Source organism: Cherax quadricarinatus, chromosome 95, assembly GCF_038502225.1.
Source record: "Cherax quadricarinatus isolate ZL_2023a chromosome 95, ASM3850222v1, whole genome shotgun sequence".
Classification (NCBI taxonomy): domain Eukaryota; kingdom Metazoa; phylum Arthropoda; class Malacostraca; order Decapoda; family Parastacidae; genus Cherax; species Cherax quadricarinatus.
This window is the reverse complement of record NC_091386.1, coordinates 1,930,109-1,957,544: the sequence shown is the minus strand read 5'-3', so window position 1 is coordinate 1,957,544 and position 27,436 is coordinate 1,930,109. Positions and strand designations below refer to the sequence as shown.

The 27,436-nt window shown below is 41.3% G+C and overlaps 1 protein-coding gene across 12 annotated transcripts in view; it reads left to right on the top strand.

Annotated features, from left to right (window-relative positions):
- Window positions 1-27,436, top strand: part of LOC128703925 (tyrosine-protein kinase Src64B) — a 134,361-nt gene that overhangs the window by 15,120 nt on the left and 91,805 nt on the right. For 7 of the 12 annotated variants that reach the window (XR_008409389.2, XR_008409388.2, XM_053798805.2 and 4 more), the window contains exons 2-4: window positions 12,764-12,856; window positions 14,330-14,470; window positions 14,669-14,812. Coding sequence is in view for 9 of the 12 variants with exons in the window: in XM_053798805.2 (XP_053654780.1) it covers window positions 12,784-12,856; window positions 14,330-14,470; window positions 14,669-14,812 (358 nt within the window). In the remaining 3 variants the exon portion in view is untranslated. The remainder of the gene's footprint in view (window positions 1-12,763; window positions 12,857-14,329; window positions 14,471-14,668; window positions 14,813-27,436) is intronic. The other 5 variants (XR_011394681.1, XM_053798806.2, XM_053798809.2 and 2 more) reach the window with 3 other exon arrangements.

The window sequence follows — 27,436 nt, the reverse complement described above, 5'->3', positions numbered from 1 at the left end:
TATATATATATATATATATATATAATATATTTATATACAGTGGACCCCCGGTTAACGATATTTTTTCACTCCGTAAGTATGTTCAGGTGCCAGTACTGACCGAATTTATTCCCATAAGGAATATTGTGAAGTAGATTAGTCCATTTCAGACCCCCAAACATACACGTACAAATGCACTTACATAAATACACTTACATAATTGGTCGCATTCGGAGGTAATCGTTATGCGGGGGTCCACTGTATATATATATATATATATATATATATATATATATATATATATGTATATATATATATATATACAGTGGACCCCCAGTTAACGAACTTTTTTCATTCCAGTAGTATGTTCAGGTGCCAGTACTGACCGAATTTTTTCCCATAAGGAATATTGTGAAGTAGATTAGTCCATTTCAGACTCCCACACATACACGTACAAACGCACTTATATAAATACACTTACATAATTGGTCGCATTGGGAGGTGATCGTTAAGCGGGGGTCCACTGTATATATATATATCTTTCTTTCTTTCAACACACAGGCCGTATCCCACCGAGGCGGGGTGGCCCAAAAGGAAAAACGAAAGTTTCTCCTTTTACATTTAGTAATATATACAGGAGAAGGGGTTACTAGCCCCTTGCTCCCGGCATTTTAGTCGCCTCTTACAACACGCATGGCTTACGGAGGAAGAATTCTGTTCCACTTCCCCATGGAGATAAGAGGAAATAAACAAGAATAAGAACTAGAAAGAAAATAGAAGAAAACCCAGAGGGGTGTGTATATATGTGCTTGTACATGTATGTGTAGTGTGACCTAAGTGTAAGTAGAAGTAGCAAGACGTACCTGAAATCTTGCATGTTCATGAGACAGAAAAAAGGACACCAGCAAATATATATATATATATATATATATATATATATATATATATATATATATATATATGTGTATATATATATATATATGTATATATAATATATATATATATATATATATATATATTATATATACATGTGAAGCATGGGTGATGAATGTTGCAGCGAGGAGAAGGCTGGAGGCAGTGGAGATGTCATGTCTGAGAGCAATGTGTGGTGTGAATATAATGCAGAGAATTCGTAGTTTGGAAGTTAGGAGGAGGTGCGGGATTACCAAAACTGTTGTCCAGAGGGCTGAAGAAGGGTTGTTGAGGTGGTTCGGACATGTGGAGAGAATGGAGCGAAACAGAATAACTTCAAGAGTGTATCAGTCTGTAGTGGAAGGAAGGCGGGGTAGGGGTCGGCCTAGGAAAGGTTGGAGGGAGGGGGTAAAGGAGGTTTTGTGTGCGAGGGGCTTGGACTTCCAGCAGGCATGCGTGAGCGTGTTTGATAGGAGTGAATGGAGACAAATGGTTTTTAATACTTGACGTGCTGTTGGAGTGTGAGCAAAGTAACATTTATGAAGGGGTTCAGGGAAACCAGCAGGCTGGACTTGAGTCCTGGAGATGGGAAGTACAGTGCCTGCACTCTGAAGGAGGGGTGTTAATGTTGCAGTTTAAAAACTGTAGTGTAAAGCACCCTTCTGGCAAGACAGTGATGGAGTGAATGATGGTGAAAGTTTTTCTTTTTCGGGCCACCCTGCCTTGGTGGGAATCAGCCAGTGTGATAATAAAATAAAAATATATACATAAAATGAAAAATGAGAAAGATGAAAATGAATATGTAATATTATAGAGCTGATTTTCATCGTTTTAGCTAATAACGACGATAATCGCAATGTAATATTAGATGAACAAAATTGTAACACATATTTAGAGAAATCGCATGTCAGCATAACAAAGCTACAGCGACTGCAGGTTATATCTATGAACGTGGAAGACACATTTATTATGATTTTGATCAGAGGTTCAGAGCCTGTGGTCTGCAGACCTCTGGGGGTCTGCAAAGGTAGTACTGGGGGTCTGCAAAGGTAGTATGTACTTGGGTGTGCAAAGGTAGTACTGGGGGTCCACAAAGGTAGCACTGGGGGGTCTGCAATGGTAGCACTGGGGGGTCTGCAAAGGTAGTACTGGGGGTCCACAAAGGTAGCACTGGGGGGGTCTGCAAAGGTAGTACTGGGGGTCCACAAAGGTAGCACTGGGGGGTCTGCAAAGATAGTACTGGGGGTCCACAAAGGTAGCACTGGGGGTTCGAATAGGTAGTACTGGGGGTCCGCATAGGTAGTACTGGGGGTCCGCATAGGTAGTACTGGGGGTCTGCAAAGGTAGCACTGGGGTCTCCAAAGGTAGTACTGGGGGTCTGCAAAGGTAGCACTGGGGGTCTGCAAAGGTAGCACTGGGGTCTGCAAAAGTAGTACTGGGGGTCCACAAAGGTAGCACTGGGGGGTCTGCAAAGGTAGCACTGGTGTCTGCAAAGGTATTGCTGGGGTCCACAAAGGTATTACTGGGGTCCACAAAGGTAGCACTGTGGTCTGCAAAGGTACTGGTGATTTGCAAAGGTAGCACTGGGGGTCTGCTAAGTTGGCTCCGGGGTTCCACAAAGGTAGTACTGGGGTCTGCAAAGGTAGTACTGGGGGACCGCAGTAGCAGCACTGGGATCTGCAAAGGTACTGGGGGTTCGCAAAGGTAGCACCAGGGGTCTGCAAAGGTAGCACCGGGGGTCCACAAAAGTAGTACTGGGGTCTGCGAAGGTAGCACTGGGGGACCGCAGAAGTAGCACTGGGGGGGTCCATGAGACGAGTTCAAAATTTCAAGAGGCTGCAGTGTAAAATGTATAATTACTCATGATAAAGCTGATAAAGCTAAACTTTCAAAATTTCCGAACCATTTCCAATTTTTTAATACAGTCTCTCCCCAGTGATGGAGTTCTCTTCCTAAGATCACATCGGTAAACAAATTTGTCGCTAAATGAGGAGCATACTATAATGGTAGTGGGTTTGTGTCACCCATCTTTAATATTGCTTTAATGTCACCTTTGCACCATTTATAACATTTTTAGTATACAGCCTCTCCTCACTTAATGACAGAGTTCCATTCCTAAGCCTACATTGTTAAACGAATTCGTTGCTAAGTGAGGAGCATACTATAATAGTAGTGGGTTTGTGTCAACCATCTTTGATATTGTTTTAATGTCACTTTTGCACTATTTATAACATTTCTGGTATATTTTTAAATATTTATACAGTAGTGTACTGTATAATGAAATAAGCAGAATAGAAGAAATCAGCTCTTGTATACATTATTTAGGTATAAATACTGGTCAGAGAGCCCATTGTAAACCATACCCCGGCCGGGATTGAACCCGCGGTCAGAGAGTCTCAAAACTCCAGCCCGTTGCGTTAGCCACTAGACCAGCGACGGGCTGGAGTTTTGAGACTCTCTGACCGCGGGTTCAATCCCGGCCGGGGTATGGTTTGTTTGCAATTGTGTCATTACGATTTCGTGAGTCAGCCCATTGTAAGTCCGAGGCGTCAGTAAACGAGTATGTCACTAAGTGAGGAGAGGCTGTACTGCTATTTATTTAATTGCTTACTCAGTTACATGTGTCTTTCAGTTGAAAGATGAGACTGGGAAAACAAGTTTGTTGCTAGTACAGTTAGCTTGTTGAGTAGACAGATCTTTCAAAAACCTGGGGTTCATGTGAAAATTAATTTAAATAAAAGGGGTCGTTGGTGGTGAAAAAGTTGGGAACAGCTGGTCTGGAACATTGTTTACCCTCGAGTAGTGATGCTACTCCATATGATAATCTTTAACCCTTTGAGGGTCGACAGGTCCTCTCAGAGACTTGTTCTCAGGGTCGGCCAAATTTAAAAAAAAAATAAAAATTATTTTTTCTTATGAAAAGATAGAGAATCTTTTCCCGATCATAATGACACCAAAACTATGAAATTTGATGGAAAACTTACGGAATTATGCTCTCGCGAAGTTAGCGGTCTCGACGATGTTTACGCATCAGCGATTTTGCCCACTTTGAGCCCTATTTTCGGCCAATTCCAGTGTACTAGTCGACAAAAATCATAACTATTTCGCTAAAACTCCATTTTTTCTATCGAATGAGTACAAGAAACCACCCATTTACTGATTTCAAGTATGCAATAAAGTGGTCAGAATTTAGCAATTTTGCCAATTTCACACAAATTTCAAAAGATGCCAATTTCCGAATAGGGTCCAGAATAAACAAGAAAGACATTCCTGGCACTAAAATAACAAGTTCTGTGTTCGTTAGTCACATCCCCAGGCCCCTCTTATATTTCTTTGGCTTTCCACTTTGAATTTTTATTCTTACAAAAAAAATAAGATTTACTGTTATGCAGACTCTGCATTAGTGTAGAAATGGTATAAATAATATCAGCGCACTTGTGAAAGAATATTAGACTCACCAGTTGACGTTTATTGGATGCTTGGCATGATTTGTTTACTTTTGAACTTTGGTAAAAATCGAACATTTCTGCTACTTTGAGTTCAATTTCAAGGTACTTTTCATTGTAAAACCAGTCAAAATCATCTCAATTTCTGTAATATGTCTTCCATTCTATAAAATGAGACCAAGAAAACTAGAATACAACAATAAATACCATATGAAAATACAGTGCAAAGTCGCTGTTTTAATCCAAAAACACGGTCAAAGTTTTTTTTTTCTCATTACGCACTGTGTGCTGCAGGATTTTTTTATACTGCACACATTGACCACTTAGATCCATTCTTACATATGTAGGCCTACCAGCTTTCTTTCACTAGATTTGAGGGCGCTAGAATTTAGGCATACTAGTAAGTCAAAAACCCTGGGTCGTAAGACGTACTAGTGCAGTGGACCCCCGGTTTATGCTATTATTTCATTCCAGAAGTATGTTCAGGTGCCAGTACTGACCGAATTTGTTCCCATAAGGAATATTGAAACCCCCAAAGGGTTAAGCTAGCAAAGGGTGGTTCAAGGGTTTCAAGAAAAGGGCCAGTATTAAAAGGGCTGAGACATGTTGAGGCTTCCAGTGGTGATAAGGAAGCTGCTGAAGCTCTTCAGCTTCTGTTTGAAGAGCTCTTTACAGTGGAGGATTATCTTCCTCAACAGGTGTTTAACCCGTAAACGGTCCAAACGTATATATACGTTTTTTCAACATCTGAAAGTATGTAAAAAAATGTAGATCCTCTTTTTTATTTTACATTTGAAAATGTGTAAAAAAAAACTTTTATCTACATTTTTTTTTGTTATATTTGAAAATATGTAAAAAAAAGTAGATCTACTTTTGTAGCTACGAATTTGAATGTCGATCTGTTTGGAAAAGAATTCCGAGATTAGCATTCATCACAGAGGAGGAGGTCTCTTTGTCCGGGTATAAGCCTATGAAAGATGGGCATATTTTGCTGTTGGGTACCAATGCCTCCGAAGCCTTCAAACTAAAGCCGCTGTTTGTTAACTGCTCAGAAAACCCCAGAGTTGGGTGTGTTTTGGTGTTGTTACAAGGAGACCCAAGAAATGTTTTGTCCATCAGTCAAGAGCTACCTGTTCAACAGACTTCCTCTAAACTGCAGGGATTCTTAACCTTTTTATGATTACAGACCCGCAATGAATTGTTCAATATGTCCTCATACCCCCCTTTGCCAGACTGTCAAAATCATCGTCAACACCACCAGTCCTATTAAGTACCATTATAACTTCAGTCTTGCCAGAGGCATGCCAATACCACCAATCAGATAACACTGTGAGACCATGCGAATTCCCGCACATAAGACCTCTTCCGGAGGCAGGTGCTAATGTCTCTGAGTCTGATGGCTTGCTTTTACTTTACATATGGATACCTAGGAACAGAACAGGTAATAGTTTACTCAAATATAACCATGAGCCCAATGGCCAGGCTCTGGAAATAGTTCATCAAAAGTATACAGTGGAACCTCAAAAACTGAACTGCTCCCAACACAACCAATTATGTAAGTGTATTTTTGTAAGTGCTTTTATAAGTGTATTTTTGAGGGTCTGAAATGGACTAATCTAATTTACATTATTCCTGATGGGAATAAATTCATTCAGCAAAGGCACTCGAACAGCCTTCTGGACTGAAGAAAGTTCGATATTTGAGGTTCCACTATACATCAAAGGCTTTGGCATGCAGAGGCTTGGTGATGCCCGGGGCCAACTCCTTGATTGTATACCCCATAGACTCAAGTATAAGGCCTAGTACTGAGAAATATTATGAGAAAGGGAGATATTGCGAACATGTAAACAGAGATGAAACATGAAATAAACACTTTATTCAATTTAAATATAAATCAACCAAATTTATTAAGTTCTTTTCCCCAAATGATTCCTCCTGTCAGAAAACACTTGAACTACTTCACTTTTTACATCAGCTGTGAGAAATTCTTTTTCAATGCTTATTAAAGCCAGGTTGGTCAGTCGCTCCTGTGACATTCAAGACCTCAGATATATTTTTATTAATTTCAGTATTGAAAATGACCTTTCACGACTTGTGGCTGAAAATGTGATTGTAAGCAGTAATGTGTATGACACACACAGCATAGGAAAGACATCCCTCCCATACTGCAGCAAAGACTCCACAGCATCTTTAGGATCACTGGGAATTCTATTCCCTCCAGTTCGAAGGACCATCACAAAAATAATAATTTCATCATGTAACTGAATGGCTGCCACATTGTTGTTATAATAATTTGTGAAATCTGAACATTCCTTTTTTAATTTCTCTCTTGTTCATATTCAATTACTATTGAATTCAAGTTCGGAAGAAATGAAAATCAGTCACCGAGCCCTTAACCCTTAAATGATCCAAACGTATATACAGGAAGGCCCCGCTTTACGGCGTTTCACTTTACGGCGTTCCGCTAATACGGACATTTCAAATTATGACCAAAACTCACTATACGGCTCCCCCCACCTGACTTTCTAATACGGTCACCGTGCCCCACCCTGTTTGTTTACATTCTCCATGAGCTCAGTAAGCACTAAGTCTCTCCATTTTGTCTGGAAACTCCAAAATTTCAAATGTTTTTAAAAGTTATTTCATATTTTATATATACTCTGATAATTATACTTATGTATACCTGTACCTAAATAAACTTACATACATCGAGTCATTTAAATGTCGTATATTACGTTAATATACACATTTTCATTAATCCATCCATGATATTTTTTTCAAAATTATATAATAAACACGATGCATAACATATAAATAAGATAAATACACCCCATAGTAGAATAAATAAACATAAATGTGAGATGTGAGCAGACGACTTCCACAAGTGACGCCATAATAACAATACTCACCGAGTCTCATTAAATGTCGTATATTACGGTAATATACACATTTTCATTAATCCATCCATGATATTTTTTTCAAAATTATATAATAAACACGATACATAACATAAAAAGATGATAAATACACCCCACAATAGAATAAATAAACATAAATATAAGATGTGGGAGCCACATAACTTGTACAAGTGACGCCAAGAATAACATTTTCTCTAATCTAACATAAGAGTAAATGTGTTACTGGGGGTAACTGTAGAAAATTATTCCTTTCGTATGTATGTAAGTAAGTTTATTCAGGTATACACAAATACAGTTACATAGATTATCATACATAACAACATACGTGTAGAGAACCTAGGATAACCCAAAAAAGTCAGTGTGACTTATTTCCATTGCCTTCACTCAGAGCTTCATTTCTTCTCAAAATGATGTTACATGAGAATGGGAGTGTTCTTCTTTATTAATTCTACTGTATCAATGTAGAGACAACCTGTACACAATGTAACTTGTACACAAACCAGACGTGTACACTTCGTTTGTTTACAAAACTTACCTTCGCCTGGTTTGTTTACATAACTGCGCCTGCCCCCTCTCATGTATTCATTCTTTCTCTCTCTCATTTATTCGTTTTATCTCATTTACTTACTCCTGACCCTACATTAAGACTACAAATATTTTAAGGTAAGTAATGAGTGAACTGTATATACATTTTATCGCTCTGGGATGCTTAAATATCATAGAATAGTATGTGTGGGTGGGGTGGCCTGGTGAGGCTATTACAATACATACCACACTTGATTTCTTACAATAAATACTACTTGTCTCACCCTAGATTAAGACTATAAATATTTTAAGGTAAGTAATGAGTGCACTATGTGTGTATTGTACTTTTTTATTGTTTTTTGATGCCTGGTTCTATTGCTAACTTAATATATGTTAGTGTAAACTTGTTATCTAGTGTTTGTATGCATTTTTAAGTGGAAAAAAAGGGTGTTCCACTTTACGGCGGTTTCCGCTTTACGGCGGTAGCCTGGAACCTAACCCGCCGTATAAGTGGGGCCTTCCTGTATACGTTTTTTCAACATCTGAAAGTACGTAAAAAAAATGTAGATCTTCTTTTTTGTTTTACATTTGAAAATGTGTAAAAAAAACTTTTATCTATATTTTTTTTTTGTTACATTTGAAAATATGTAAAAAAAAGTAGATCTACTTTTGTAGCTACGAATTTGAACGTCGATCTGTTTGGACCGTTTAAGGGTTAAAAATCACTATCTTATTTCCCTCTCTAATTGGATGCTGCTCTCCCCCCCATATGGATGCCTGGGGCTGCTCCCCCTCCCCCCATCCCTCTGTATGCCACTGATCAAAGGTAAAAAATTTTTTTTTTAAATTGCTCAGAGATCGAGTCCCATACCCCTCATTATATGGTTCCAGTACCCCAGAAGCCGGGAACCGGGTAAATTACCCCAAATGGGGTAAAAATGAAAATTTCCAGGGTAATGAAGGCTCAATAAACATATAAATAAAATTACACAAAAATTTAGTATTTAATAAGCAAGGAAAATTCTGAAAGTTATATTTTTTAAACATATAATTTTTAGTCTAGTGGATAATTTTGCTGTACACAAATTTGTTTTGGGGTAATAGCCAAAAAAGTACATTGACCTCTGCAGTACCCCCAAGGGGTATAAGAACATAAGAACATAAGAATGTAGGAACACTGCAGAAGGCCTACTGGCCCATACGAGGCAGGTCCTTATCAAAACGATCTCTACCTAAAGCCACCCAAGAAATAACTCCCGTACCCAATGACACCAATCAAACCCAGCCCCTCCCACTCATATATTTGTCCAGTCTCTTCTTAAAGCTACCCAAGGTCCTAGCCTCTATCACCCCACTGGGAAGACTGTTCCACGCATCTACAACTCTGTTAGAACATAAGAACATAAGAACATAAGAATGTAGGAACACTGCAGAAGGCCTACTGGCCCATACGAGGCAGGTCCTTATCAAAACGACATCTACCTAAAGCTACTCAAGAAATAACTCCCGTACCCCTTGACACCAATCAAACCCAGCCCCTCCCACTCCCACTTAACCTCAGTTAAGAACCCTTGCTCTGAAGGCATTGTTAGTGTTGGATAATGCACCAGGACACCATCCAGAATTTAACTTTGTTACAGGTAAATTCCTCCCACTGAACACCATTCCTCTGTCACAGTCTGTGGACCAGCAAGTGACTGTGGATTTCAAGAAAATTTATGCCTAGAAGATGATTACCAAGTGCTTTGCAGTGAGTTCAGGAGATGGAGCCACCAGTCTCAAGGAATTCTGGAAGACTTAAGTTTATTGTCTTAGATTGTGTGAGGCTCAGAGTGCATTCCTGGACTGAAGTTTCCACTTAGCGACTCAGTGTAACCTGGAAGATCTTGTGACCTTCAGTCACTTATGACTTTAAAGGATTTGATGCTGAGGAGGATATAAACCAGGATATTGTCTCTCTTGGTGAGGCAGTGGAGCTGGAAGTGAAGGATTTGATGCTGAGGAGGATATAAACCAGAATATTGTCACTCTTGGTGAGGCAGTGGAGCTGGAAGTGAAGGATTTGATGCTGAGGAGAATATAAACCAGAATATTGTCACTCTTGGTGAGGCAGTGGAGCTGGAAGTGAAGGATTTGATGCTGAGGAGGATATAAACCAGGATATTGTCTCTCTTGGTGAGGCAGTGGAGCTGGCACTGAAGGATTTGATGCTGAGGAGAATATAAACCAGGATATTGTCTCTCTTGGTGAGGCAGTGAAGGATTTGATGCTGAGGAGGATATAAACCAGGATATTGTCTCTCTTGGTGAGGCAGTGGAGCTGGAAGTGAAGGATTTGATGCTGAGGAGGATATAAACCAGGATATTGTCTCTCTTGGTGAGGCAGTGGAGCTGGAAGTGCAGGATTTGATGCTGAGGAGGATATAAACCAGGATATTGTCTCTCTTGGTGAGGCAGTGAAGGATTTGATGCTGAGGAGGATATAAACCAGGATATTGTCTCTCTTGGTGAGGCAGTGGAGCTGGATTGGTGAGGCAGTGGAGCTGGAAGTGAAGGATTTGATGCTGAGGAGAATACAAACCAGGATATTGTCACTCTTGGTGAGGCAGTGGAGCTGGATTGGTGAGGCAGTGGAGCTGGAAGTGAAGGATTTGATGCTGAGGAGAATATAAACCAGGATATTGTCTCTCTTGGTGAGGCAGTGGAGCTGGAGGTTGATGAGGATCTGGAGTTAATTCAGTACCACAGACAAGTGTTGTCAGTAGAGGAGCTTCAGGAATTAGTGGAGATGGATGAGAAAGAAAATGAGGAGGAAGAAGTGGAATAAGATGACTAAAGGATAACAGCTGTAGAAATTCAGCAGTTGTTGTTCATTGGGAAGGTGTGAAAAGAATCAGAAGACAGCATCCAAACATTGATAAAACTGAATTCACTTCCTGTGTCTTCAAAGATAATGTTTTATCTTATTTTAAAGGTCTTGCTAGAAACCGACAGAAACAAAGAACTCTTGAGAGAGAGAGAGAGGGAGAGGGAGAGAGGTGCAATAAAAGTTTCAGTTCCAGGGTCTTGGAACCAGTTACCATAAAACTGCATAATTTGAGGTTAGAGTTATGATAGTCTTGAGATACAATATGTTTTCTGGAATGGATTAAACTTTCAAATTCAACATTTTATTTGTTTTGTGTGATACACAGATTATGTAGTTTACATGTAATGAATTATTATTAGGCACGAATGAATATGTGGGGCAGTGGGCCTCCAGCAGCAACAGCTTGGTTGACCAGGCTGTTGCTGCTGGCCCATGGCTGGGCTCCGAAAGTGGTGAAACTCTCGAAACTCTTCAAAAGTATATCAAAGGTATACGAAAGAAAGCCACTAACATGCAGTGCATTTCTGGCAAACTAATACTAGTGCTTAACCCTTAAACGGTCCAAATAGATCGACGTTCAAATCTGTAGTGCTCCAAAAGTAGATTTATGTTTTTTTATATATTTTCAAATACGTATAACAAAAAAAACGTAGATAAAAGTTTTTTTACACATTTTCAAATGTAAAAAAAAAAAAAGATGTATATTTTTTTACATACTGTCAAATGTTAAAAAAACGTATACATATATACGTTTGAACCGTTTAAGGGTTAAAGTTTACTTAAGAATTAGACATAGACTGTTAAGTAGGATTTCTTAAATGAATAAAGAGAGAGAGCTAAATGAACAACAGTACAAATTTAAAAATCCAGTAATCCCTTCCCCTGTATCTGCAAGGGATACATTCCAAGACCTACCCTGGATACCCTAAACCATGGATAGTAGCAAACCCTATACGTATGTAAGTTGTTTTTCACTTACGTACATACCTGTGATAAGTCTAATTGATAAATTACACACAGTAATTCACGAATTACCACTTCTTCATTGATGAGAAGCACTTTACGGCTTCTCTTAGGCTTTGAAGAACTGCCACCATCATTACTTTTGGGTGTTCATGCCATTATTAAGCAAAATTAAAGGTTATTTTTGGGCCATTGGTAATCCCTGAGTAACTGTAACCACGAAAACTGACTCCGCAAATACAGGGGTTGTACCGTATTCATTATTATTTCACACTGATTCAATGATCTTCTGTTAAGTAGGATTTCTTAAGCAGTTAACCACTGTGGTGAATGGTTTGAAAAAACCGACAAGTTGAAGAATGAGACACTTATGCAACATATGGGAATCTTTATTCAGGAAACGTTTTGCCACACAGTGGCTTCATCAGTCCAATACAAAGTAGAAAGGCGTAAGGAGAGGAGGAGTTTGAGGTAATCAGTCCCTCAGCCTGGAGTCTATTGAACACATCAACTCCAGGCTGAGGGACTGATTACCTCAAACTCCTCCTCTCCTTACGCCTTTCTATTTTGTATTGGACTGATGAAGCCACTGTGTGGCGGAACGTTTCCTGAATAAAGATTCCCATATGTTGCATAAGTGTCTCATTCTTCAGTTAACCACTGTCGTGTATGTGCTTTATAACTTGAGAAAGCACCGCATCTCCAAAAGGTAGCTGTTGAAAAGTCTTTTATGTACAGCCTCTCCTCACTTAATGATGGAATTCTGTTCCTAAGACCACATCAGTAAATGAATTCATCGCTAAACAAGGAGCATACTATAATGGTAGTGGGTTTGTCTCAACCATCTCTGATGTTGTTTTAATGTCACCTTTGCACCATTTTTAACATTACTGGTATATTTTTAAATGTTTATGCAGCAGTGTACTGTATATTGTAATAAATAGAATAGAGGAAATCAGCTCTAATATATGTACATTATTTAGGTATGCATACTGGTCAGAGAGCCCATCCAAGTTGTCAGTAAACGAATACGTCACTAAGTGAGGAGTGACTGTATTGTATATTAAAATTCTTGTAATGCAAGAGTGATAACATTATAATGCTTGTTAAAGTCAGTATAGTGGTTTACATGTAATGTATATTTTGTTGCAGGTGCATCAGAAAATTTGAGGATGGGTCAGAACTTGTGCTGTCCCAAAAAGGGGCCACAACCCCAAAACCACCATGGAGAGTTTGTCAACATAGGTAAGTAAGAATTAATATCCAGAATCAAGTTTTAATGCCACGTTTTCAGCTAAGGAACGTCGAGGAGTGACGTGAGTGCGATCTCCAGAACTGTCACGGCACTTTGTGTCTACGACCAACTCATTTAGAATTACTACCTGTCTATTGTTTGTTCATTTAAATAGCATGGCATGAAGTTGAGTGAATATAAACAAATTTGTATAGCTGATGAACCGTCCTGTATAATAATTTAATATTAATTGGAATATGTATCTGAAAGCTATTTTATTTTATTTTATTTTATTTTTTTGAAGTTTAGTACACTACTGTACCTGTATTCTACATCCAGTAGCATAATGTAAATATTTAAGTTATAGCTTTTATAGACTATGTAAGTAGTGCTCTTTAGTTTAATATTAAGGGTTCTCGTGTGAAAATTATTATTTAGTGTAGGTAGATTAGTGTGGTCTATGTCACTTCTTATATCAATTGAAATGTTCTTCAACGATTTATGTTTTCTTCGCTGTACCATCGTCAGTAGAAAAAATAAATAATGAGAACAATTACGTGTAACGGAAGACTCTGAAAAATCGCAAGGTGCAGGATAGTGCAGAATTTGGAACCACTCGTAGTGGATACTTTGGAAATGATTCATTATTGTATTCTTTGAAAAAGAAGTGTCGTCATTGGTTGCTTTGAAAAACAGGCGGTATAAACAATAGACCTGAAAAATCCTGTGTGAAAACTCTGTGATTGTATTAGAGACGGTTCTGTCGTATATGTTGCAGGAAGCATAACTAAGGTAGGAAAGAATGAATGTGAAAAATAAGTGTAACAGGTACAGTAAATCAGGAAGAGAAACCAAGAAATGTAAGTAAATGGAAGCAGAGAACGAGGAAGTGTACTTAGTAAAATAATTTAAAAGTGTCACTAGGAAGCAAGTGAAAACCTCTTAGGTGAACATGACGTGACACTGTATATCTATACTGACACTGAAGAACATTCTTATTGAGAACATTCTATACTTTTAATCCTCACTCCAGAAATAATGTTACTGACACTTAAAGAAAATTGAAAATGAGTGGCTTCAGTATACCTATTTATTTTAATTAAAATTCTTAGAAATTTGAATTTACTGTATGTGAAACACACTGTGTTAATATTTATATTTTTTGTTTTTTTTTACCATTTATACCTTGATGTTTAAAATGTATCAGTGTGTGTTATGTCACACTTATTATGTAATCGTATATTAAAAAAAAAGGATAATTTTAATAATCAGATGGAAAATTTAGTGAAGGAACTACAAGCACCATAAAGGTACAATAAACAGTGCATTTGAAAACAATAGCTTAAAGCAGTTTAGACATGTTTTTGTGCATTTGTTTCAAGTAATTGGGAAAGTGGTTTCTCAAAGATAATGAAGGAAAATATATTTTTACTCCATACACACTACTGTAACTTGAGTATTTAACAGACCTGTACCCTTCTCAGACAGCAGACCAATACCGATGCAGAACCTAACTCCTGACCTGCAGGCATCGCTCGTGTACCAAGAAGCCAATGGAAACTATAACTCGGCGGGCCTCAGACCTCATATGCCCAACACCACTGGCGTTCCCTACCATGTTGAAGGTTATTTGATGTTTGTTAGCTTGAGCTTAACAAAAGCTGTAACTGCTTCTGCTACGAGTGCGTGACACTCGGCAGGTATTTCTGGTAAAGGCTTGACTTTGATATTGGTGCATTTGCAAGTAAGCACAACATACATCCCTCTTCAAGCTATAGTGCTTCTCTGCTTCATATTTTGCAGAACTCTTAATATGTTCACAGGTAAAGCGGATGGCAACACCTCCATGACACCTCCCCATGGTGGTGGAGGCAACCCGCGGTATTATCCAGACCCATCGAGAGGCAGACCTGCTTATAACTCCCAACAACATGGAGTTGATGTTATCCGCTCAAATTCAGGACAAGGTGGGTTATTACAGTCACACGTTGGCTGAGAGACGAGTACAATATATAATATCAATACTAGGTAATGTTAGTACAAAGAGTTGTATACTGTATATGCACCATGACACTTCATGATCTACCTTGGCACGTATCATAGGCTGCATGAATAGCAATCAGTGCATCTTCTCTTTACCAAGTGAGGTAAACCACACTTCGATAGTTTTAAAACTAAGGAAAAAGTACATGTGGCATTTATTGCGGTTTTGGGAAGCCTTTTTTGTTCTTTCATAATAACAAACTACAATTCACACATTTTTCGCAGATGTTTGCCAGTGTTCTTGTACGTCTTTTGTACAGTATTTCTAGATTTGTACGAGTATTTTCTGTATTTGTACGAGTACTTTCTTTATCTTTTATTGCAAGTTTTTTAATGCAGTACTGTATATAATTTAGAAATCTACAAAAGTTAGATTCAATTTTCTATCTATGAGGCTAGTTTGTTGTGCACCCTGTATCCACCCTGTGGACGGTAGTGCAAGAGCATATGGATACACAGAAGGCCTAGAAACTAGGCCCCATAAGGGTTAACAGTAGTGTTCTTAACTTGTAGAACATTCAACATTTATAAATTGTTACTTTATTGATTGCAATTTTAGGACACTTGCTCAAACTTTCTGGTATCTTCTTTTCATTATTAAGACACCGTAATATCATACAGATATTGTACAGAAAGTTCTCAGTTAACGTCATTGATAAGTTCTCGGAAACTGTGACTTTAAGCAAAATGACGTATAGCGAAACCAATTTTATCAAGAATAATTTATTTAAACACCAAGGGTGCACGTCACACCTTCAGCCATCAAGGAATAAAAGTTTGCAAAGCAAAAGCCGTAAGGAACATCATCTATCACCAGGCGAACCTGGAAACTCCACACACAGTGGCCCGAGCTGGGAATCCATTTTTGTTTCTCATCAACGTTATAAGGAAATGACGTTAAGTGAGTACTTACAGTACTGTCTATCTCCATATAAAGTGAACAGTCATATACAGGAGGACCCCGTTTTACAGTGTTTCACTTTCTAGCAGTAGCCTGGAACCTAACCCGCCGTATAAGTGGGGCCCTAATGTACGTACTGCTCAGGAAGTTGATTATAAGGATGACTAGAAACTATAAGAAATATATTTTGTAGAATTGTATTTTGGTGTGATGTAAAACCTGGAAATATTTCCTAGCAAAAAAAAAAAAAGATGGTTTGAAGGTAAGTGAATGTGAGGTGAATGTATCCCATGGTGATGGTGAGTGAATGTGAAGTGATTATGTTCCATAGTGATGGTGATGAAGGTGAGTGAATGTGAGGTGATTATGTTCCATGGAGAATGATGCAAGTGGTTCACTGCTGACAGTAGTGAAGTGAAGACACATGTCTCGCAAAAAGCTATTATTGGACAGTTCAGTTAAATGTTGTTCCAATAATAACTTACTACGATATGTACATTTTTTTTTTTCAACAAGTCAGCCGTCTCCCACCAAGGCAGGGTGACCCAAAAAGAAAGAAAAAATCCCCAAAAAGAAAATACTTTCATCATTCAACACTTTCACCTCACTCACACATAATCACTGTTTTTGCAGAGGTGCCCAGAATACAGAAGTTTAGAAGTATATACGTATAAAAATACACAATATATCTCTCCAAACTGCCAATATCTCAAACCCCTCCTTTAGAGTGCAGGCATTGTACTTCCCATTTCCAGGACTCAAGTCTGGTTATATAAAATAACCGGTTTCCCTGAATCCCTTCACTAAATATTACCCTGCTCACACTCCAACAGCTCGTCAGGTCCCAAATACCATTCGTCTCCATTCACTCCTATCTAACATGCTCACGCACGCTTGCTGGAAGTCCAAACCCCTCGCCCACAACATCTCCTTTACCCCCTCTCTCCAATCTTTTCAAGGACGACCCCTACCCCGCCTTCCTTCCCCTACAGATTTATACGCTCTCCATGTCATTCTACTTTGATCCATTCTCTCTAAATGACCAAACCACCTCAACAAACCCTCTTCAGCCCTCTGACTAATACTTTTATTAACTCCACACCTCCTAATTTCCACACTCCGAATTTTCTGCATAATATTTACACCATACATTGCCCTTAGACAGGACATCTCCACTGCCTCCAACCACCTCCTCGCTGCAGCATTTACAACCCAAGCTTCACACCCATATAAGAGTGTTGGTACTACTATACTTTCATACATTCCCTTCTTTGCCTTCATAGATAACATTTTTTGCCTCCACATATACCTCAATGCACCACTCACCTTTTTTCCTTCATCAATTCTATGATTAACCTCATCCTTCATAAATCCACCCGCTGACACGTCAACTCCCAGATATCTGAAAACATTCACTTCTTCCATACTCCTCCCCAATTTGATATCCAATTTTTCTTTATCTAAATCATTTGATACCCTCATCACCTTACTCTTTTCTATGTTCACTTTCAACTTTCTACCTTTACACACATTCCCAAACTCATCCACTAACCTTTGCAATTTTTCTTTAGAATCTCCCATAAGCACAGTATCATCAGCAAAAAGTAACTGTGTCACTTCCCATTTTGTATTAATTCCCCATAATTTAATCCCACCCCTCTCCCGAACACCCTAGCATTAACTTATTTTACAACGCCATCTATAAATATATTAAGCAACCATGGTGACATTACACATCCCTGTCTAAGACCTACTTTTATTGGGAAGTAGTCTCCCTCTCTTCTACACACCCTAACCTGAGCCTAACCATACCCTGGCCAGGATTGAACCCGCGGTCAGAGAGTCTCAAAACTCCAGCCCGTCGCGTTAGCCACTAGACCAGCTAGCTACAATAAGATTCGTCCAACTAGGTATATTTCTACACCATAGGAGTCATGTTGACGGCAGTGAAGGGACTTGAGCTAGAGTTCGTCACGGCCACGCTAGCTGGAGATTTGTCTGTAAAAACTTGCATTTGTGGTCACAGTGGTGCCTGTGCTAACCTTCCTATGGTGTAGAAATATATTTAGTTGGACGAATCTTATTGTGGTTAGCTGGTCTAGTGGCTAACGCGATGGGCTGGAGTTTTGAGACTCTATGACCGTGGGTTCAATCCCGGCCGGGGTATGGTTTGTTTGCAATCGTGTCATTACGATTTCGTGAGTCATGTTAACCTGAGCCTCACTATCCTCATAAAAACTCTTTACAGCATTTAGTAACTTACCACCCAGGGAGGTACGACCGTCCTGCCAAGTGAGTGTAAAACGAAAGCCTGTAATTGTTTTACGTGATGGTAGGATTGCTGGTATCCTTTTTTCTGTTTCATAAACATGCAAGATTTCAGGTACGTCTTGCTACTTCTACTTACACTTAGGTCACACTACACATACATGTACAAGTATATATATACACACCTCTCTGGGTTTTCTTCTACTTTCTTTCTAGTTCTTGCTCTTGTCTATTTCCTCTTGTCTCCATGGGGAAGTGGAACAGAATTCTTCCTCCGTAAGCCATGTTTGTTGTAAGAGGCGACTAAAATACCGGGAGCAAGGGGCTAGTAACCCCTTCTCCTGTATATACAGTGGACCCCCGGTTAACGATATTTTTTCATTCCAGAAGTATGTTCAGGTGCCAGTACTGACCGAATTTGTTCCCATAAGGAATATTGTGAAGTAGATTAGTCCATTTCAGACCCCAAAACATACACGTACAAATGCACTTACATAAATACACTTACATAATTGGTCGCATTGGGAGGTGATCGTTAAGCGGGGGTCCACTGTATTACTAAATTTAAAAGGGGAAACTTTTGTTTTTCCTTTTGGGCCACCCCACCTTAGTGGGATATGGCTGGTGCGTTGAAAGAGAAAGAAGATATGTACTGTACATATATGTACATATATTCTTCAGTACATTTCTTATACTGTTATGAATTTCTACTGAATATCTCCTAATTTATAGTTTATAAGGTACACATGGCCTTTTGTTTTGGCCTTCATTTTAAATTTTTTAGTGCTCTTTCATATATGGGACAGCCCCGCTTATACAGCAGGTTGGGTTCCAGGCTACTGTAGGGCTCTGTTTATACAGAAGGTTGGGTTCCAGGCTATGTAGGTCCCTGCTTATACAGCAAGTTAGGTTCCAGACTACTGTGGGGCTCTGCTTATACAACAGGTTGGGTTCCAGGCTATGTAGGGCCTGCTAATGCAGCAAGTTAGGTTTCAGGCTACTGTAGGGCTCCACTTATACAGCAGGTTGGGTTCCAGGCTATGTAGGTCCCTGCTTATACAACAAGTTAGGTTCCAGGCTACCGTAGGGCTCTGCTTATACAGCAGGTTATGTTCTGGGCTACTGTAGGGCCTCATTTATACTGCAGGTTAGGTTCCGAGCTGCTGTAGGGCCTCGTTTATACTGTAGGTTAGGTTCTGGGCTACTGTAAGATAGTTCTGTGTACTGGCCACTCAAAGGGTTAAAAGGGTGAGCATTACTGTGAGTGCTTTGATGAGGAAAACTAGTTAAATTTCATAGCAAATGTCCACTGCACTTGGATGTGTTGATTGATAATGATGAGCAGTGATATCAACGTTCAGATTACTTTTATAAGACAGTACCTATACTCACCATTTGAAGGTTTGTAAATAGGGAAATTCAATTGTAATTCACTTCTAATACACAAATCTTAGATCAATCTTTAGTCAGTGTCTCAAGATGGTTCATGACCAACCGAAGTGCTGTCTATGGATTTCTCTCTTTTTTATGGGTTAGTTTTGGATTGTTCCGGTGAATGTTGCCTCTGTTTTTTCTGGGTGACTGTCTTGGAGGGAGACGTCTGATGTGTTATAAAATAAAGTGTTCACAGCAGAGCATTGTCCCAGTAAAAGGTTGATCTTCAACCAGTGTATAGAACCCCTATATCCATGGATTTGGTTTCTGTAGTTTCAGGCATCCGCGTTAGGTCTTGCAGTGTATCATCCGTGAATACGGGGAGACTACTCAGCAGTCTCCCCATATCCACAGGCAATACTTTCCAAGACTACTGCGGATGTGCGGAAACAGAATCCACTGATGTGGGGTTCTATTGTATTTGTCTCCATACTTGTTGGCACTACAACTTTGCATCCATCAGTGCAGGATGCAACTCATGTGATCATGACTGTTAATATTTAATTTGATTGAGAACTACTTATTAATATGATCTAATGCAGAGTAAGAAACCATTTTGACATCTGAAACATAGGCAGAAGATTCAATATTTTTATATTTTCACCTCTGTCATATTTTGAGTGAATCCAAAATACTGTATACCAATCTTTCTTACCAGTGATATTGATTAAATGTCTGCTCTGGTGGATATCTTTTAATAACATTTCTTTCAATAGAAATGACCATATGTATTTCTTGCAGTTATTGCTCGTGTTGTTACCATACATATTTGTTTTACATATTTCATTTTGAATGATCAATGGTGGGTGTCCACAAAGTTTTGGGCATATGATAGCTCGACACGTGCACTTCTAGTGGCCCATAGCATATCTAATCTCAGCCCATCCTTTTAATAACAGTTGGTATACCACTGTTGGTATCACAGTCAAAAGGTTGACATTGATTACATATCTGACTTTGAGTCTTCTGCATTTTGTGGGGGGTCCCTGTTTTCTGCATTGTGTGGGGGACCCTGTTTTCTGCATTGTGTGGGGGACCCTGTTTTCTGCATTGTGTGGGGGACCCTGTTTTCTGCATTGTGTGGGGGACCCTGTTTTCTGCATTGTGTGGGGGACCCTGTTTTCTGCATTGTGTGGAGGACCCTGTTTTCTGCAATGTGTGGAGGACCCTGTTTTCTGCATTGTGTGGAGGACCCTGTTTTCTGCATTGTGTGGAGGACCCTGTTTTCTGCATTGGGTGGAGGACCCTGTTTTCTGCATTGTGTGGGGGACCCTGTTTTCTGCATTGTGTGGAGGACCCTGTTTTCTGCATTGTGTGGGGGACCCTGTTTTCTGCATTGTGTGGAGGACCCTGTTTTCTGCATTGTGTAGGGGACCCTGTTTTCTGCATTGTGTGGGGGACCCTGTTTTCTGCATTGTGTGGGGGACCCTGTTTTCTGCTTGTGCACCAAGAGGTTTTGTCACCTCTATCTTATAAATAACAAAAAAGGCACAATACCGTGACTGGAACGATACACAAATAACCCGCTCATAAAAGAGAGAGGCTTATGACGACGTTTCAGTCCGACTTGGACCATTTACTTGGACCATTGACTTTCTAGTATGTTAAAATATGTTATATTTTGTTAATAGAGGACAGTTCATTTTAACTAAATCTAACCTAACTCAAATAACGAAATTTAGAAATTTGCTGCGAATCGTACGTGAGAAATCCGCGTAGAACTTATGAGGATGGGTTGTTAATTGATACTCCAGGTCATTCCCTATACTGTCCAACACATTTGGTGTGACTTTTCCGATGCCATCATTTATTCTAACTTAATCTGTTCTAATATCAGCTTCTGGCATTTCATAGTTTATTTCCACATGATAGTGTTTATGCAAAAATGTGTAACACTTGTATGCAGACAGCCCATGATTATGCAGATCATTTCAGGCAAGCTTAAGCCTAATTTAAGACTATAATGGCAATCAGCATTACCAATATGTACTGTGGCATCTTGGGATATAAACAGCTCAAAGCTCAAACAGTTATGTAAGTGCTTTTGTAAGTGTAATTTTGGGGGTCTGAAATGGATTAATCAAATTTACATTATTCCTTATGGGAACAAATTCGTTCCGTATCGGCGCTCGAACAGCTTTCTGGAATGAAATAAATTTGTATCCCGAGGTATCACTGTGTTTCTTGTTCTTTTAACAAACTGGCCGTATCCCACCAAGGCAGGGCGGCCCAAAAAGAAAAATGAAAGTTTCTCTTTTTAACTTTAGTATTGTATACAGGAGATGGGGTTACTAGCACCTTGCTCACTGCATGTTAGTCACTCTTATGACATGCATGGCTTACGAGGGAAGAATTCTGTTCCATTTTCCCATGGAGATAAAAGGAAATAAACAAGAACAAGAACTAGTAAGAAAATGAAAGAAAACCCAGAGGGGTGTGTATATATATATGCTTGTACATGCATGTAGTGTGACCTAAGTGCAAGCAGAAGTAGCAAGACATACCTGAAATCTTGCATGTTTTGAGACAGACAAAAGACACCATCAATCCTACCATCATGTAAAACAATTACAGTGGATCCCCGCTTAACGATCACCTCCAAATGCGACCAATTATGTAAGTGTATTTATGTAAGTGCGTTTGTACGTGTATGTTTGGGGGTCTGAAATGGACTAATCTACTTCACAATATTCCTTATGGGAAAAAATTCGGTCAGTACTGGCACCTGAACATACTACTGGAATGAAAAAAGTTCGTTAACCGGGGGTCCACTATATAGGCTTTCGTTTTACACTCACTTGACAGGACGGTAGTACCTCCCTGGGCGGGTGCTGTCTACCAACCTACTACCTAGGTCAACATAGATTTTTGTTTTTTTTTCAACAAGTCGGCTGTCTCCCACCGAGGCAGGGTGACCCAAAAAGAAAGAAAATCCCCAAAAAGAGAATACTTTCATCATCATTCATCACTTTCACCATCACTCATACATAATCACTGTCTTTGCAGAGGCACTCAGATACGACAGTTTAGAAGTACAGTGGACCCCCGGTTAACGATATTTTTTCACTCCAGAAGTATGTTCAGGTACCAGTACTGACCGAATTTGTTCCCATAAGGAATATTGTGAAGTAGATTAGTCCATTTCAGACCCCCAAACATACAAGTACAAACGCACTTACATAAATACACTTACATAATTGGTCGCATTCAGAGGTAATCGTTATGCGGGGGTCCACTGTACAGTGGACCCTCACCTAACGATATTAATTGGTACCCGATAACGAATATCGTTAGGCGAGTTTTTTTAGCGTTAGCCGAGGCAAAATGTTAGCGCTAAAATGTATCATTAGGCGAAATTAACGTTATGCAATGCGTTCGTTAGGCGAGGGTCCACTGTATACCTCCAAATTGTCAATATCTCAGACCCCTCCTTTAACACTTAAACAGTCTAAACAGATCGACATTCAAATTCGTAGCTACAAAAGTAGATCTTTTTTTTTTACATATTTTCAAATATAACAAAAAAAAAAATATATATATAAAAGTTTTTTTACACGTTTTCAAATTCAAAACAAAAAAGATCTACATTTTTTTACATACTTTCAGATGTTGAAAAAAACGTATATATACATTTGGACCGTTTAAGGGTTAAAGTTCAAGCATCGTAATTCCAATTTCCAGGACTTAAGTCCGGCTAAATCTATAATAGCAGGTTTTCCTGAATCCCTTTACTAAATATTACCCTGCACACACTCCATTGTAACCCATGGGAAACCATTATATTATTGATTGTATTCTCTTATGTCTTTGTATTATTAGCACTTGATAGGCATAATATATGTATTATATATATATATATATATATATATATATATATATATATATATATATATATATAATATATATATATATAATATATATATATATATATATATTATATATATATATATACAGTGGACCCCCGGTTAACGAACTTTTTTCATTCCAGTAGTATGTTCAGGTGCCAGTACTGACCGAATTTTTTCCCATAAGGAATATTGTGAAGTAGATTAGTCCATTTCAGACCCCCAAACATACACGTACAAACGCACTTACATAAATACACTTACATAATTGGTCGCATTTGGAGGTGATCGTTAAGCGGGGGTCCACTGTATTATGGGTGAAAATTGATTTCTCTATAAATTTGGTTTGGGGGAAAAGAGAGGTCAAGGAGTGTCTTGATGTTGCTGAAGGTCTCTTGATGCAAGGAATTAGAGCTACCTTCCCTTTTCTTGGATAAAACTTGATTACCATATCTTACGGCGAACAAGAAGCTACAGTGTCAAGGACACGCACAACGTCTGACTGGCTAAAATTTAGGAAAAAGGAAAAATAAATGGTACTTTGGCCTCTAAGATGCTGGGTAAATTTTTGAGACATTTCTTGGGAAAAATAGCGTCTTCTACGCCATAAGGTACGGTACCTCCCAGTCCCCTGGCTCGGTATGACTTGTACAGATTTAGCACCTCATGATCGTCAGTACCGTGTTGTTCAGTACGTTAATTGTACCACAGTAATTGTTCAAGACTTTATTGTAGAAAGTAATTCCTGCTTATTATATACATTGGAAGTTTGCTTTTTATTGTCTGTGTGTGGATTAATGTTTTTGTAAGATTGTAACTGGACTGCTACTCTTGTAATGTATCTATCCAGCAGGTCCTGCAACTTGCAGACACTGTGGTCAGAGCTGGATTAAGATTTTGTAGGCTCCTGGGCTACAGGTACTGTGAGGCCCTTGTGCTACAGGTACTGTGAGGCCCTTGTGCTACAGGTACTGTGAGACCCCTGGGCTACAGGTACTGTGAGACCCCTGGGCTACAGGTACTGTGAGACCCCTGGGCTACAGGTACTGTGAGACCCCTGGGCTACAGGTACTGTGAGACCCCTGGGGTACAGGTACTGTGAGACCCCTGGGCTACTGGTACTGTGAGACCCCTGGGCTACAGGTACTGTGAGGCCCCTGGGCTACAGGTACTGTGAGACCCCTGGGCTACAGGTACTGTGAGACCCCTGGGCTACAAGTACTGTGAGACCCCTGGGCTACAGGTACTGTGAGACCCCTGGGCTACAGGTACTGTGAGACCCCTGGGCTACAGGTACTGTGAGACCCCTGGGCTACAGGTACTGTGAGACCCCTGGGCTACAGGTACTGTGAGACCCCTGGGCTACAGGTACTGTGAGACACCTGGGCTACAGGTACTGTGAGACACCTGGGCTACAGGTACTGTGAGACCCCTGGGCTACAGGTATTGTGAGACCCATGGGCTACAGGTACTGTGAGACCCCTGGGCTACAGGTACTGTGAGACCCCTGGGCTACAGGTACTGTGAGATCCCTGGGCTACAGGTACTGAGAGACCCCTGGGCTACAGGTACTGTGAGACCCCTGGGCTACAAGTACTGTGAGGTCCCTGGGCTACAAGTACTTTGAGACCCCTGGGTTACAGGTACTGTGAGACCCCTGGGCTACAGGTACTGTGAGACCCCTGGGCTACAAGTACTGTGAGGCCCCTGGGCTACAAGTACTTTGAGGCCCCTGGGCTACAGGTACTGTGAGACCCCTGGGCTACAGGAACTGTGAGACCCCTGGGCTACAGGTACTGTGAGGCCCCTGGGCTACAGGTACTGTGAGGCCCCTGGGCTACAGGTACTGTGAGGCCCCTAGGCTACAGGTACTGTGAGACCCCTGGGCTACAGGTACTGTGAGGCCCCTGGGCTACAGGTACTGAGAGACCCCTGGGCTACAAGTACTGTGAGACCCCTGGGCTACAGGTACTGTGAGGCCCCTGGGCTACAGGTACTGTGAGACCCCTGGGCTACAGGTACTGTGAGGCCCCTGGGCTACAGGTACTGTGAGACCCCTGGACTACAAGTACTGTGAGGCCCCTGGGCTACAGGTACTGAGAGACCCCTGGGCTACAAGTACTGTGAGACCCCTGGGCTACAAGTACTGTGAGGCTCCTGGGCTACAGGTACTGAGAGACCCCTGGGCTACAAGTACTGTGAGACCCCTGGGCTACAAGTACTGTGAGGCCCCTGGGCTACAGGTACTGTGAGGCCCCTGGGCTACAGGTACTGTGAGGCCCCTGGGCTACAGGTACTGTGAGGCCCCTGGGCTACAGGTACTGTGAGACCCCTGGGCTACAGGTACTGTGAGGCCCCTGGGCTACAGGTACTGTGAGACCCCTGGACTACAAGTACTGTGAGGCCCCTGGGCTACAGGTACTGTGAGGCCCCTGGGCTACAGGTACTGTGAGACCCCTGGGCTACAAGTACTGTGAGACCCCTGGGCTACAGGTACTGTGAGGCCCCTGGGCTACAGGTACTGTGAGACCCCTGGGCTACAAGTACTGTGAGACCCCTGGGCTACAAGTACTGTGAGGCCCCTGGGCTACAAGTACTGTGAGACCCCTGGGCTACAGGTACTGTGAGGCCCCTGGGCTACAGGTACTGTGAGACCCCTGGGCTACAAGTACTGTGAGGCCCCTGGGCTACAGGTACTGTGAGGCCCCTGGGCTACAGGTACTGTGAGACCCCTGGGCTACAAGTACTGTGAGACCCCTGGGCTACAAGTACTGTGAGACCCCTGGACTACAAGTACTGTGAGGCCCCTGGGCTACAGGTACTGAGAGACCCCTGGGCTACAGGTACTGTGAGACCCCTGGGCTACAAGTACTGTGAGGCCCCTGGGCTACAAGTACTGTGAGACCCCTGGGCTACAGGTACTGTGAGGCCCCTGGGCTACAGGTACTGTGAGACCCCTGGGCTACAGGTACTGTGAGGCCCCTGGGCTACAGGTACTGTGAGACCCCTGGGCTACAGGTACTGTGAGACCCCTGGGCTACAGGTACTGTGAGACCCCTGGGCTACAAGTACTGTGAGACCCCTGGGCTACAAGTACTGTGAGACCCCTGGGCTAAAAGTACTGTGAGACCCCTGGGCTACAGGTACTGTGAGACCCCTGGGCTACAGGTACTGTGAGACCCCTGGGCTACAGGTACTGTGAGACCCCTGGGCTACAGGTACTGTGAGACCCCTGGGCTATAGGTACTGTGAGACCCCTGGGCTACAAGTACTGTGAGACCCCTGGGCTACAAGTACTGTGAGACCCCTGGGCTAAAAGTACTGTGAGACCCCTGGGCTAAAAGTACTGTGAGACCCCTGGGCTACAGGTACTGAGAGGCCCCTGGGCTACAAGTACTGTGAGACCCCTGGGCTACAGGTACTGAGAAACCCCTGGGCTACAAGTACTGTGAGACCCCTGGGCTACAGGTACTGAGAGACCCCTGGGCTACAAGTACTGTGAGGTCCCTGGGCTACAGGTACTGTGAGGCCCCTGGGCTACAAGTACTGTGAGACCCCTGGGCTACAGGTACTGAGAGACCCCTGGGCTACAAGTACTGTGAGACCCCTGGGCTACAGGTACTGAGAGACCCCTGGGCTACAAGTACTGTGAGACCCCTGGGCTACAGGTACTGAGAGACCCCTGGGCTACAAGTACTGTGAGGTCCCTGGGCTACAGGTACTGTGAGGCCCCTGGGCTACAAGTACTGTGAGACCCCTGGGCTACAGGTACTGAGAGACCCCTGGGCTACAAGTACTGTGAGGCCCCTGGGCTACAAGTACTGTGAGACCCCTGGGCTACAGGTACTGAGAGACCCCTGGGCTACAAGTACTGTGAGACCCCTGGGCTACAGGTACTGAGAGACCCCTGGGCTACAAGTACTGTGAGGCCCCTGGGCTACAAGTACTGTGAGACCCCTGGGCTACAGGTACTGAGAGACCCCTGGGCTACAAGTACTGTGAGACCCCTGGGCTACAGGTACTGAGAGACCCCTGGGCTACAAGTACTGTGAGGTCCCTGGGCTACAGGTACTGTGAGGTCCCTGGGCTACAAGTACTGT